The 13,354-nt window shown below is 50.5% G+C and overlaps 3 protein-coding genes and 3 pseudogenes across 3 annotated transcripts, besides 10 other annotated features; all 6 read left to right on the forward strand.

Annotated features, from left to right (window-relative positions):
• Window positions 1-249: part of a mobile genetic element that runs on past the window's edge.
• Window positions 1-7,247: part of a sequence feature (areas not merged during assembly with more than two copies in the genome that could not be assigned to a particular haplotype) that runs on past the window's edge.
• Tc00.1047053509615.2 lies at window positions 441-1,652 on the forward strand (annotated as a pseudogene).
• Window positions 1,880-1,913: a microsatellite.
• On the forward strand, window positions 1,958-2,344 carry Tc00.1047053509615.4 (annotated as a pseudogene).
• On the forward strand, window positions 2,636-3,769 carry Tc00.1047053509615.10 (hypothetical protein, conserved; the record flags this gene model as incomplete). Its single annotated transcript, XM_803466.1, has 1 exon — window positions 2,636-3,769. The coding sequence occupies one exon, from the start codon at window positions 2,636-2,638 to the stop codon at window positions 3,767-3,769; it is 1,134 nt and encodes a 377-aa protein (XP_808559.1).
• Window positions 4,041-7,037, forward strand: Tc00.1047053509615.40 (annotated as a pseudogene).
• Window positions 7,248-8,002: a sequence feature (heterozygous, non-Esmeraldo-like haplotype).
• Window positions 7,276-7,845, forward strand: Tc00.1047053509615.50 (uncharacterized protein; the record flags this gene model as incomplete). Its single annotated transcript, XM_803467.1, has 1 exon — window positions 7,276-7,845. One exon carries the CDS (start codon window positions 7,276-7,278, stop codon window positions 7,843-7,845), a length of 570 nt encoding a protein of 189 aa, XP_808560.1.
• Window positions 7,799-7,832: a microsatellite.
• Window positions 7,940-8,061: a microsatellite.
• Window positions 8,003-8,201: a sequence feature (haploid, non-Esmeraldo-like haplotype).
• Window positions 8,202-13,354: a sequence feature (areas not merged during assembly with more than two copies in the genome that could not be assigned to a particular haplotype).
• Window positions 10,649-11,242, forward strand: Tc00.1047053509615.60 (uncharacterized protein; the record flags this gene model as incomplete). The annotated part of the gene is made up of 1 exon (XM_803468.1): window positions 10,649-11,242. The coding sequence occupies one exon, from the start codon at window positions 10,649-10,651 to the stop codon at window positions 11,240-11,242; it is 594 nt and encodes a 197-aa protein (XP_808561.1).
• Window positions 11,800-11,975: a mobile genetic element.
• Window positions 11,800-13,354: a mobile genetic element.

A 13,354-nucleotide genomic window follows, 5' to 3' on the forward strand; every position in this document is an offset into this window, starting at 1 on the left:
GGCCGCCTCGACGTGGTGCCAGGGTTTAGTATTCTTTGCTAGAGAGGAAGCTAAGCGTCTGCTGTTCATGCTTCAAACCCGATGAGTAGTTGTTACTTAGTTTTACGGGCCGGAAGGGCAGATGTTGGAGCCATTCTATAGTGGCTGCCCGCGGAGTAAGGTTATCCTTGCTACTGAATTCCTTCGTACGCTTACCAGAGCTGCACAATTGAGGTGTAGTTAATACGACTGGTAATAGAAGAAAAAAAAGATGCTTCCAAAATTTACGATAAAGTATTCTTTATAGGAAGTAAGGAACGGTAATGGGGAATTCGTGCAGAAGTATCGAATATTATTCTTTGTTGGTAAGCCATACTCCTTGGATTATCGTCCCGAAGATGTCTGTGAAGCATCGTGGACGGAAAAGGATCTGAACTCTCTAAATCCCCTGCCTGCCACGAATGATCGTATTATTTGGAGCTATGGTGTTTCGTGGATACGAACTGAGGATCAATGGTCCTCTAGGTGGGATGTTTATCTAAATATTCATGGGAGGAATATTCATTGGTATTCTATTATTAATTCTACGCTTTTTGTTGTATTTCTTGCACTATTTATTGCTGCATCCATGATTCGTATTGTTCGACGAGATCTAAGTAGGATGACTGTTGTTGACCTTGAATAAAATGGCGTGCCAGATTACACAGGTTGGAGGTTGCTAAATCGTGATGTTTTTTCGTCCGCCATCACACGGATGGCTTCTCGCCTGTTTTACTGGAACTGGGGTGCAGCTTATAGGGATGGCATTTACTGTGCTCATTTTTGCCTCTTTAGGGTTTTTTTCTCCACAAACTCGCGGCAGTTTATGTACTGCACTTCTGGTTGTTGTTTTTTGCACTTTTGGACTTGTATGCTGGATATACATCAGCAAGATTATTTAAACTGTGGAATATGGGAAAGTGGAAGTACGTTTTTGCTACTGGAACACTTATTCCTGGGGGTGGCTTTCGGAACTTTTTTTATGATGTATTTTCTGTTATGGTCACAATCAATTATTGCTGTTGTTCCGCTTTTTTCTTTATTCATCGTTATGGGAATGTGGCTCTTTGTCAATGTTCCTTTGGTTTTTCTTGGTGCCACAATGGGATTTGGGCGAAACACGATATCGGTTCCTTCGGTTTATGGCCAAATACCACGTCATGTACCTTCGCAACCTTGGTATAACAAAAGAATGTTTGTAATATTTTCAGGTTTTCCTCCTTTTTTTTTGGCGGTTTTCATGGAAGTCTACTTTATTCTCGAAGCCCTCTGGTCAAATAGGTACTATTGCGTTTTTTTGGCTTTTTGCTGCTTTTGGCCGTAATTTTGCTTTTGACCACGTCAGAAATAACGATAGTCATGGCATATCTTTCCTTATGTACCGAAGAATATCGCTGGTGGTGGAGAGCTTTTCTTATAGGAGCAAGTTCAGGATTGTTTTTTTTTTCTCCCGTATTCTGTTTTTTATGCCATTGTGGGAAGTTTTCATATGGTTGGTTTTTGTCCCATTGGTGATGTATTTGGGATATATGGCCTTGTTTAGCCTTTTATTTGCCGTGACGAACGGAACTATTGGCTTTTTTGCTTGCTTTTGGTTTGTACGCTATATATACCGGTTAAACAAGGCGGATTAGGGAGGGAGGGGGGGAAATTGCGTTTGAGAAGAGTTTTATTTTCTGGCAATAGCATGAAATTTTTTGTTGGCTGTGTTTCCCGAGACAATAACTGTATTGAAATTTTAAGAGGAATGGCTTTTGCGATTATCAACCGATCATTTATTTTTTTTCTTTTTTTTAGTGCTGTACTGATCCCTCTGAGGTAGATGTGTATTTTAAAGGGGCCATTTCATCCTTCAGATGTCTGTTTTTCTTTTTGTTTTTGTTTTTTTTTTATTTATTTCTATTTTCCCATAGAATTTTATGAACATTTGCATCTCAAGGAATGCAGGATGATCTGCGGGAGATTGAAGGTACATTGGCGAGGGCAAATGAAAGAAAAGCACTTTGCTTTGCAGATTAGCAACACGTAATGCCGAGGAAGAACGTCTTGCGCGGTTGGGAGTGCGTAGTATCCCAACCAATCCCCTTGATGTAATGGATACCCGGGTTGTTAAGTATGTCCCTTTTTAGGTTGAAACGGGATATTGGTGATAAGATTGCTAGAATGCGTAATCCGCAATTGCTCAGTATTGAAACTCATGGAGAAGTCGTTATCCGAGCCAAAAATGATGAAATCAATCATCTTATTGCCAAAAAATTCATGGGAAAGACGATTAGTAGCACTTACTGGGGAAGAATATAAGGTGGCATCATCTAGAAAACTATAGTTTGGATGTGCAAAGGAGCTTCCAGAGGCTCAAATTGAAATGAGCACGGCTGAGGAAGTTCTCACAGGGGATGCATTGAATGTATCAGAGCCCGAGTCCTTAGGTTCACAGTCTTCGGAAGGTATAGCGTCTTACTTTAAAAGTAGCTACCTGGAACAGCTTGCCGCGAGTGAATCCGATGACCTTTTGTGTCGTATTGAAAAGGCCGCAGAGCATAGTTTAGGGCTTGAACATGGAAAGAATAATGGAAATTTATACCATGTGTGCTCTGGCCCCCAGTGCTCCAGATTAATGCAGGAAGAGCTCCCAGAGTGTTTTCGTGTTGTTTCACAGCAAAGAACTTGTGGCGATGAAGCTGTTGGAACGGCTCTGGAAGATATTCACAGGTTTGTATTTGAGAAGAGTCAGAGGAACATGGAGACTTTGTCACCTGAACTTCTTTCATCTTGTGATTTGGCGGTGAAAAAGGTGGGGGGACAACTGGGTAAAAGAAACCCATTGGGCATAGCACATCTACCCATGGGAGTGGCCATTGTTGAGATGATTGCACGCCTAACTCGAATTTTATTCTGGGGTATCACTGCATGTTCCGAGATGTCTTTGCCACGTAAACTGAAGATGATTGAGGAAGACGGAGAAGAATTGGAGGAGGTACTTCTGCCGCGTTTTTTCTTGAAGCTCTCGGTGAGTCCCATCATTCTGCGAGATGTATTAATGAAAGCCCCTTGGGATGTCTTTTCGCGTCTCTATGGCACAGAGAGCGCCCTCCCAGGGGAAGTCAGAGAGTGTGTCCCTGTGGAAGTCAGATCTGTTCTCAGCAGTCTTAAGGTGAATTTTGGATGTGAATTTCTTTTTCATATTTGTTTTCCGGTAGATTTGGCAGGCTCGCATCGGGAGGCGGTCACCACTGCCGCCGAGGCCATCGCTTCTCATATGGCCACTGCATTTAATTTGGGCGGTGGTCTCTCAGCGGCTGTGGAGGCAGATTGCGACAATAAAAATATTGGAGACAACACAAATCATCATTTGTTTTGCGATAAACGTTGTACACGTTCTTCCCTTCTCGGCAGGAGCACTTCCCGTTCCGAGTCTTGGGATTTTAAGGCGTGTCGAAAACCCCTTTTGTCGTCGGGGGAACGGTCGCAATTTACGCAATTTATTCATTCCCGCCACTGTTTGCCTGCTTACAAGCTAACTAGAAGAAGGTCGGGAATACTGCCGGGGCCAGGGGCGGTTATTGAGTGTGCAGATGACCTCATCAATGGAGCCGGTCATTATTCCCCTGCTACTGAGGAAAGCCACGTCTCCTCAGAGGAGCACGACGGCGAGACAGAAGTGTTGGCATCAGAAACCCCAGTAAAGAAAAGGGCGCGAGCCGAAAAAGGAGTTGTGCCACCATCGCCTTTGCGTCCCACTCGCGAATAAATGGCGTTCTTTCTTGACTCCTGGCTGACGGAGTCGAAATGATGGCGGTTGTAATGTTTCCTTTATTTTTTTTTGCTTCCTCCTCTCTGAGGGGTGGAGATGTTTCACTTCTCTAGAACGACCGCCTTGGTTTTCGTTGTGTACCGTATATATATGTACACTCTTTGCATTTGCGCAACTCCGTCACTTTTTCTTTTTTCTTCTTCCCTTCTCTTTAGTTGCTATCTGTTTGATAGGAACTGCACGTCTAAAGAGGTGAAGGACTGCGGAAAAATGGACATGCGTGGACTGGCTCACTTTATACAAGACGTGCGGAAAGCGACGAGTAGCCCGGCTGATGAGAAGAAACGAGTTGACGTGGAATTAGTTAAGATGCACTCAAAATTCCGAAGCTCGGCAGAAATGACCACTTAAGATCGAAGAAAATACGTCTTTAAGTTGATGTTCATCGCAATGCTTGGATACCCCGTGGAATTTGGCCATATGGAGGGCGTGAAGCTTCTGGCTCTAAAATCCCCGGCGGAGAAACTGATCGGCTACCTCTCTGCCACCGTTTTCCTCCACGAAAATCATTCCCTGTTGACTTTGGCTACACATATGATCTACAAGGATCTTCTGTCAGAGCAGGAGTTTAATATAAACTTGGCACTGACAGCGATTGCCAACGCGGGTGGGAAGGACTTTGCGGAATTCATGTCTTCAAGGGTGAAGAGCATTCTTTTAAGTGATCGTTGGAATGTACATGTTCGCAAGAAGGCAGTGCTGACGTACTTACGCATATATAGAAAGTATCCCGATGTTGTGGACCTTGGTGACGTTATCCCTGTTGTGACAGATCTTCTTCTTAGTCCACTGCTTGGTATGAGTGGTTGTGCTGCCGTCTTTCTTACGGGTTGTCTTAACAAAAGCAATTTTCATCTTTTCCATTTCCGTACCCAGTCGAGTCATTGAACTCCTTGGAAGGATTATACTTGAAAAGCAAACTGATCCGGGATATGTCTACTACGGTGTTCCTGCTCCGTGGTTGCAGGCGATGTCCATGCGGCTTCTTCGAGGCTTTCCAGTTCCTACAGATAATTTGCTGAAGGAAAAAATTCTTCTTGTCTTGCGGCGGATTGTGCAGGCGACTGACAGAGTGCTTCGGGACGCGCAAACCCAACAGAGGCAAAAGGGCACTATGAATCGTGTGAGTGCAATGAATGCCGTATTTTCTGAGGTGGTTTTACTTGTTCTCCAGTGGGATTTGGACACTATGCTTAATAATGAGTGTCTGGATGTTCTTAGCGGGTTTGTGATGGAAAAGAAAGATTCCAACTTGCGTTATTTGGGGTTTAGTTTGCTGTCACAATTGTGTTCTGCAAGGAGCTCCTACAATGACTACAGGACATACTGTAGACAGTATCAACCACAGGTGGTTGTGGCTCTTCATGACCCTGACGTTTCCATCCGTACGAAAGCGTTGGATGTCACTGTGTGTATGTGTGACGCTGAGACTTCCAGGGAGGGTATCGGGGCCCTGCTTTCTTATCTCCCCATTGCGGATGGACTCTTTAAGGAGAATCTTGTACTTGCTATTTCTCACTTGGCAGAGGTGTAGTGTGTCGACTACGGGTGGTACGTTGACACCATTCTCTCTGTCATCGCCCACACCGGCAGTCTTACCCCGCAATTCATCATTTACCGTGTTGTAAATGTTATCATTAATCACAAATATGTTCAGAAAAGGGCGGCCACAACTTTGTTTAGTTTGTTGAAGATTCGTAAGACTGTCCCTGAGGTCCTGTTGCGTGTCGCCGCCATTGTTTTGGGCGAAATTGGGTATCAAATTGCAGTGAATGCGGAAAGCACACCACTCATGCAGGTGACTGTTCTTCAAAACCACCTTAAAGACGCCTCGGAGGAGACCCAAAGTCCCCCGTTAAGTACGTTTGTCAAGCTTTACAATTACTACGATATTGCGGTGCGTGAAAAAATACTGAATACACTTTGTCAGTATAGAAGCAGTTTCAATGTTGAGCTGCAGCAACGCGCCATGGAGTACGTCGGGCTCATCGAACTAGGCAATGATGAACTCCTCCAGAAGGTGTTGGAGCCATTGCCGAGCTTCAAGGAAGATGATTTTTCGCTTGTGCTACCTGGGCGCGCCCAGCGAGAGGAAGCGAATGTTGCCGTGTCTTTGAACATCTCTCGGGATAAAAGAGAGAAGTTGGTCGCCCCAAGGGCAGACAAGGGGCCTGATAAATTGAACAGCTCTGATCTCCTGGTGATCAATCGCGATGTCCCCTTAAATTCCGGTGGTGAGTCCGATGTGGACTTGGAGGCGTTGTTTACGGTCAATTCAACGATGCAATTGGATAGAATGGCAAAGGAAAATGAACTGTTACGGCGACGGTTTATTTTTCTGCTTGAAGAACCGTCTGGTGTCCTTTATTCCGATGAGTTTGTAGAATTGCACTGTGAGCAGCAGTACCGCGGAGCCGATGCCCGTGTCACAGTCACAGTTAGAAAAAAGATGGCAGTGGGACTGGAGAAAGTACATGTGGAGACCACTGGAGTAGATGTTGGGCTGCTGTTGCAGTCAAGGAATGAACGCGGGGATATCGCCTCTAGTGGGGTTCTACGAGTGGAATTTGTTGCCAGGTCTTGGGCACCATTTAGGGAGGCCCCTACTGTACGCCTCTCCTACAAGAGGCCGGGAGAATGCACCACGGGGACGAAGATTCTTGCCCTGCCCATTGTGACCACACGGTTCTTGTCTCCGTACGATGAGAAGGATGAAATGGCGTACGACACGCTGTGCAAGCAAATGAATTCTGCTTCAGTTCGGACCCGACGCCTATCCGCAGGATGTGTCACTCACAATGGAGCAATTGAAGGGGTATTAAAAGGGATGGGATTCTGTGTAATTCATCCTGTTGATAGCGCGGAATGGAAAGCCATGGCAGCCCATGCCACGCAATCTCATGGCATTTTGTCTTACGAGCCTGCGGTGGTGAAGGTATTTAGTCACTCCCCCGGGGCTTTTACCGCCCAAGTCATTACCAAGAGTCATGTACTCAGCGCTGCCATAAGTGTTGTTTTGGGGCAAACTTTGCCTAGCAAGGGGCAAACAGAGTGTCAAGAGAGGTTCAGTGTTTTTGGAGGGAATTTAACCCCTTTACTCTCAAGAATTATCTGTTTTTTTTTTTTTTTTGTATCTCTCTTTCCCACACTTTTTCGTTTCACGAGCACTGTTACGCCTTATTGCTTTTTACGCTCCTACGGTTGACTGCCTCTTTCTTGTCTCTTCCCTTTTTATGGTTTTTTGCGCCCTAATTTACGTCCACTGCATGTATGGACGGCAATCCCGAACACATCTTGATATTTACACGGATATATGCGCACATCTTTTCACGTGCTAGTGGATATTGCTGCACCCCACTCTCTTCTTTTCTCTTGCTTTTTCCTTTTTCCCACTTTGTGTGCGGACCAGCTCACCGAATTCAGCAACGCTACTACTACCAATAATGATGATGCGCCGTGTGCCGTGCACCGTGTTGTTCCTTGTGCTCTTGTGCTGCCTCTGCTCGCACGTATACGCGACAGATGATGATGATGGCATGGTGCGTGTGAGTGCGGAAGTGTTGTGTAGGAGCAAAAATGCCAGTTCACTTTGGCGCTTAACAGGCGAGCGTGAGTGGAAAGTTTGTGGTCCTGATAAGAATCCCGGCAGTCAAGTTGCAATGGACGAGGAGGATCCCTATGAGATGGTCTGCAATGTGGCGAGACCGAGCTGCATGGATTTCAATGCCACGAGTAATTGCAGAAATGAGGAGGAATTCACCTTCAATATTCAGCTGCTGACGAGCAACACCACCGATCTGTACAAGCGATGGGAAAGTATCCATGCTGATGCGGACAACACACGTTCTGTCAACACCAGAAATGAATCCACCGCTGTGTCCTCACCGGCCGACAACACCGGCACGCAAAGTGAAGGCAATGCGGACAGCAGCGACATCATCACCGTGCCGGTGCACACACCACCGTTGCTGCTGCTGCTGCTGCTGGTGACTGCCACTGCCACCGCGTGCTGAGGTGTAAGCGTCATGGCAGAGATGTTCCATACCCTGTGGGTTCTCATTGTGCTTGATTCCCTTGTGGGCCAAACTCTCGCCTGCTCCCGAGGGCTTTTTTTCTTTGCATTCTTTCTCTCTTTTTTTTCTTTTTTTTTCTTTTTTTTCCTTTTTTTTTCTTTTTTTTTCTTTTTTTTCTTTTTTTTTTTTCCTTTTTTTTTCTTTTTTTTTTTTTTTGTCTCCCGGGAGTTCTTCTGGACTTTCAACTTTCTTTTTTTAATTTTTTGTTGCTTTTCTCATATTTTAGTGTTTTTGTTTTTTTGCAAATCATTTCCCTCCTTTTGCTTGTTGCTTTAGGGCAATCACTAAAGAAGTGATTTTTTCTTTTCTACTCTTCCCTCTTTAATTGTTTCTTCTGCACTCTTCCTGCGAGGGGTGCCGTGTGTTTCCCGCCCAACTGCTCCACTCGCACACCCACCGACACGCTCATGACGACGGCCCTGTGCGCCTCGCCTGCTGCACGCATGAGGAGGGGCCGCGACGAACGGCGCGCTGAGGGAGCCGTGACGTGTGGGCGTGCGGCGAGGGCCTGTGGGGCGGCGCACACATTTCCTTCCCTCTTGTTTTGTTTTGTTTTTATGCGGCCAGGGCTGGCAGACACCCGCAGCGCCACACACACAGCCGCACCCTGCCGCCGTGTTTTTTCTTTTTGTTTCTTTTCTGTGGTTGGGCGTGTGCTGCCACCGTGCGTGATTTTTGATGTTGGGGCCGTGCCGCATGCATCGCTGCCATCCAGCTGTGCCTCTTGCTGTTTTGATGTGCCTCCCTGTGCTTCTTTTTTTCTCTGCTTTTTCAGCGCACACGCACACAGAAATAACTAGTAGCACGGTGCTCTGAAAGAATTTGTTGGCGACGGCGTGACGCCTTTTTGTATTCCGCTTGGGGCCGGCTGACGCGGCTGCACGATGCCCGCCATGCGTGAGGGCGCTGCCTGCTCTTGGGGTCATTCTTCTCTTCCCCTCTGTATTTGCGTTGCTCGGTATACTGACGCGTGACGGAAGGTGCCACGATGGCCTCCTCCGGCGATGACAGTCGCTGCGTTCTCGGCGCACATCCACGCACTCTTCCTTGTCTCACTGTGGGAGTGATTGCGGCAGGGCATTGCTGCGAGCGTGATGGGGACCACGACGGCGTCACCCCTCGAGAAGGTCCCGCGCTCTGTCGGTTGTGGAGCGGCGAGCCGGTTTGCCTGCAGCCCGACTGACAGAACCGCACAGTCGTTTCATTGCTGTCACTCCGTCGGCATCACCCGCTTCGGTGGTGTCCGCAAGAGCCGCAGCCCCGATGAGGATGGCCTCGTAGTTATCTGGCAGCTCGGAACTTCAGGTCCTTCGCCCCTCAGGATTGCCCTTGCTGCTCGACTGGCGCAGCACCGGCCTGGCATGGTTCTTATGCAGGAGTGCAGGCACGAGAGTGCCCCAGCGACGAGGCTCGTTGGCTGCGGTGACTTCCACCAGACCTGCAGTGGGCGTGCCGGTGGCGTGGCCTTCTTGGTGCGCCACACCTTGCCGTGCGAGTGCCTGTCGCTGCTGGCACAAACTGCGTGGAGACCACCGCCTTCCGCGTGTGCCCACCGGCCAGCCCCAGCATGTACGTGGTGAACCTCTGCAGTCTTCCCGGCAATGGCTCACACTGGTCACTTTGCGAGCACCATTCTTCGTCTCGGTCCCGCAGCGGCTATTTGCGATATGAATTCACACCATGAGCTGCGGAACGGTCGCCCCCCATCAACGACGGCATGAGAGGACTTCGCCGCCACCCCAAGCGGCATGGAGATTGGGCTGTCCGACGACCCGGCACAAGCAGCGCGTATTAGCGGCCGCCACATATTGTTTCCCGACGTGACTGCGCAACGCGTACTGCGTGTCTCTCACTGGACGTCCACCCGTTTACATGGATTCGGACCACCATCTGCCATCACACACTGCAGGGACGGAGGACGGCATCCCGCGACAGGCAGGCATGCTGCCACGACGAGAACATGCCGTCGTTGTCATGCGTAAAGCCGACTGGAATGCTTCCACCTCGGCGTGCGCAACACCTCTGGCCTCTGTGACCGCACGCTGGTTGCCTTGGGTGCAGACATCCGTGCCTGTGGTGCGGCAATGCCAGCTGCCGTGTCCGTTGTGGCCACATGGGCTGCCGAGCACTGCCTGAGGATCAGCGCCGACAGGGGCGGGGCCGCTCTGTTCTGCATCGTTTCACGCTGACGGTCTGACGAGGACACGGCCGACCATCGTCTGGGTGGTGGGAAGCCACGCGTCAAGTCCCACCCCGTGCGCCTGCTCGGCAGTGCGATTGATCGACACCTCAATTTTGGTGTGCACGTCGTCGCCGCTGCAGAGCAGTTTGCGCCACGCCGCCATCAGCTGCGGCTGGGTGCAGAGGCTGGGGCGTTCCAGCACACCATGCGGTCCTTCTGGTCGGGTGCGTCCACAGTGCGTTGCACCACGGTGTCGAGGCGACCGCTCCGTGTCCGGTCCCCACTCACCTCCACAGCCTGGAAGTGCGGCACCGCGACAGTTGCACTGCATCTCTTGGCCCACGCACATCAACGAAGGATACCTCTGTCCACCTGGCCGCCAATCTAGCACCGTTGCGGAGGATTGTTGGGTTCCGCGCACCCACACCGCACGAACGCCTCACATTTCATTGGTATATTGAGGAAGTGCGTGGCGCAATCTGCTTGGAAACCATGCTTTAGTCGATAAATGGGAATGCAACGACGAGTATTCCGCTGCCGAGAGATGCCGTACTCGACGAAATGCGACGCGTCTGTAGCCACATGAGGATCTTCCCGCACCACATCCGCGCCCCTCATGCTGAGCCCCGGATTTTCTTCTGCGACAATGTGAGCTGCAGCGGGGTGGGCGTCCTCCAGCCACGGCACGCCCAAGACGCCCCGGACGGTGTCAGACGATCGGCCGTTGAAGCGGCCTGCGCCTCTCTGGGACCATATGACCCAGGCCGCTGGACGGACGGCTTTTCGTCTCTCGCTGAGCATGCGTCTGGATCCGCTGCGCTGCCACTTGACTCCCCGGATAGCCGCGCTCCCTGTAGGCCTCACCGCGCAGCTGCTGGCAGCCTTGCATGCTCCTGCCGAGCGGAGTGTCCTGCCACTGAGCATGGCCACAGACAGTTTTCAGTTCCCCGCCTGGCAGCAGCATCCCAATCGCCCACACGAGTTCCTGTCGCCACAGAGTCCCTCTCGGCGATGGAGTCACTCCGCCTTGGCCCGCTGGCGGTGCACGACGACGTCGGCAAGAAGATTTGCACCGCGCCGCATTCACTGGTGCATCGAGGTCGCACTGCTGGCTTTACATTTCCCCATGACACTGCGGAATCCTACGCAGCGTGACAGCGGACGCTGATGCCGTCATGGCATGATTCCTCCCGCAGGACTGCGTCACTGCCTGGCACGTGGGCTTCCTCACTCCACTCGGACCAACGTACTATAAGGACGCCCAGAGGGCACAGGAAGAAATGCACACCGCGTGACAGTCACTTGTCGGTCTGGCAGGGACTGTAATCCTGTTTCCGATCCGGAAATTGTGCCCCGAATGGCGTCTCTGCGCACAGGCGCGATGATACTCCTACCCACTCTTCGACAGGACCGCACGCGCCCTGCAGACCACAAGTAACCCTCTGTGTCGGTCGTGCCGCCCATCCCTCACCAACAAGAGCGGCTGCTGCACCATACGCTGTGGTCTAAATTTTTGTTTCCAATTATGAATGGTGGTGGTCAGAGACACTCTCTTTCAATGTCTGTTTGCGTGTTCACACACTGGACGCCAAACAACCCTGAATTATCCGCTGCTTGGAGGAATGTCGCGAGCTCCTGCCCACAGGGGTGCTGCACTCGGCTGATCGTTTTCGAGCGGCTGCTGCATCACACGCTGTGGTCTAGATTTTTGTAGGAGCTTTGGAAAAGAATGATCGCGGGAGAGCTGGCTAACTTAATTAATGTATTTATATCCTTATAAATGAATGCATTCTTTATTATACTTTCTGCCGCATGAATCTTTTGGGAAGAATGCCACTTTGTAGGTGCAGGGAACCGATAGAGGCCAGATAATATTTGTTTTTATCTTTTACAGACACAGCCAGGTAAGTTTAAGGAAATGGCATTGGTTCCCTACACACCCTCCGAGTGGTGTGATATTGGCGCCCGTCTCTGGGAAATGGTGTGCCAATGTGGCGAGACCCAGGTGCAGTTGACGTTTATTAATGGTAACCAGATGTCGGATGAGACGTTAACTGTGGCCGCATCATCGGCAGGCTTATGCCTGTTCCATGGACCTGTCTCTAAAGCATGGCAGGATTCTACTATCATTGGACATATTGCGAACCTACGGGCGCCTCAGATCCCTAATTTTGAGACAAAAGCGCTCCTGCCCGCTATGGGGGGCATTCCGGGAGTTGGGGCACCAACAAGGGCTCATCACTGCTGAAAGGGAGCGCCTGAATTTTGATTACGCGAACGCCGTCGCGGACGTGCAGAATCGAAATGCTCAGCTTAACTCGCAGTTTCAGGAGGCGCATCACAACCTATCGGTAAGGGAATCCACTATCGCCGGGGCCGGCAACCAGGTCCTAGAACTACAACAGCAGTTGGAGGCCGCTCGCGCCCAATTACGGGAGCGCGAATTCAACTTGGGAGTCCTCACTGGTCAATTCCAGGAACGGGAGGCACGCCTTAGCGCACTACAAACTGCGCGGGATGCGGAGACGGCGGTGCGGGACGAGTCCCCCGCTACTCGACACGTTGCCAACGATGGCGTAACTACACTACCGCATCAAACGGATATCTTGATGGCAGGAGGCATGCCTAGCAGTGCGGCCCGACGCAGTTCGGCGGCTTACAGGTCCCCTCACGGTAATGCTGCGAGACCACATTTCCACCCCTCCACGCCGTTGCCCTCCCGCACTTCTCCCCTGGACGCCCCATTACCCATGGAAGAGGACCGCAGTTTCTGCGCATTCGACGTCACTACGTGGCCCTCGCGTGTATGGAATGAGGGCGCCTCCGGAGTCATTATCGACCTCCGGTGTGCATACCAATGCTGGCAACAGGACAACGAGCAGGTTAAACTTGCCTTTGACAATTTGGTCGAGTGGATCAGCGCGCTGGAAGGCCTGCAGGATCCCACCGATCGAATCATGAATTTGGGGAGGTCCCTACTGAATACATTCCGGATGCAGCTCACAATCGCGTCCGATCCCGGCATCCGGCTTTCCAAACTGCGCGCCCGTCTACACACTGCTGTTCACCAGACGGACGCTTATGCCAGGGCTGCCCAGCTTTTCGTCGATCGGCGAGAAACCCAACGCACTGTGCGATGCCGACTATGTCATACCTATGGACACGATGCGTCTACATGCAATGTGCGTCCGAGAGGGAATTACTTACAATACAGGCGTCCATCAAAAAACGGCCGAGGGGCTGCCGCACGCCGCTCATGAATGCCGG

Source organism: Trypanosoma cruzi, genomic scaffold, assembly GCF_000209065.1.
Source record: "Trypanosoma cruzi strain CL Brener 1047053516295 genomic scaffold, whole genome shotgun sequence".
NCBI classification, from domain to species: Eukaryota; Euglenozoa; class Kinetoplastea; order Trypanosomatida; family Trypanosomatidae; genus Trypanosoma; species Trypanosoma cruzi.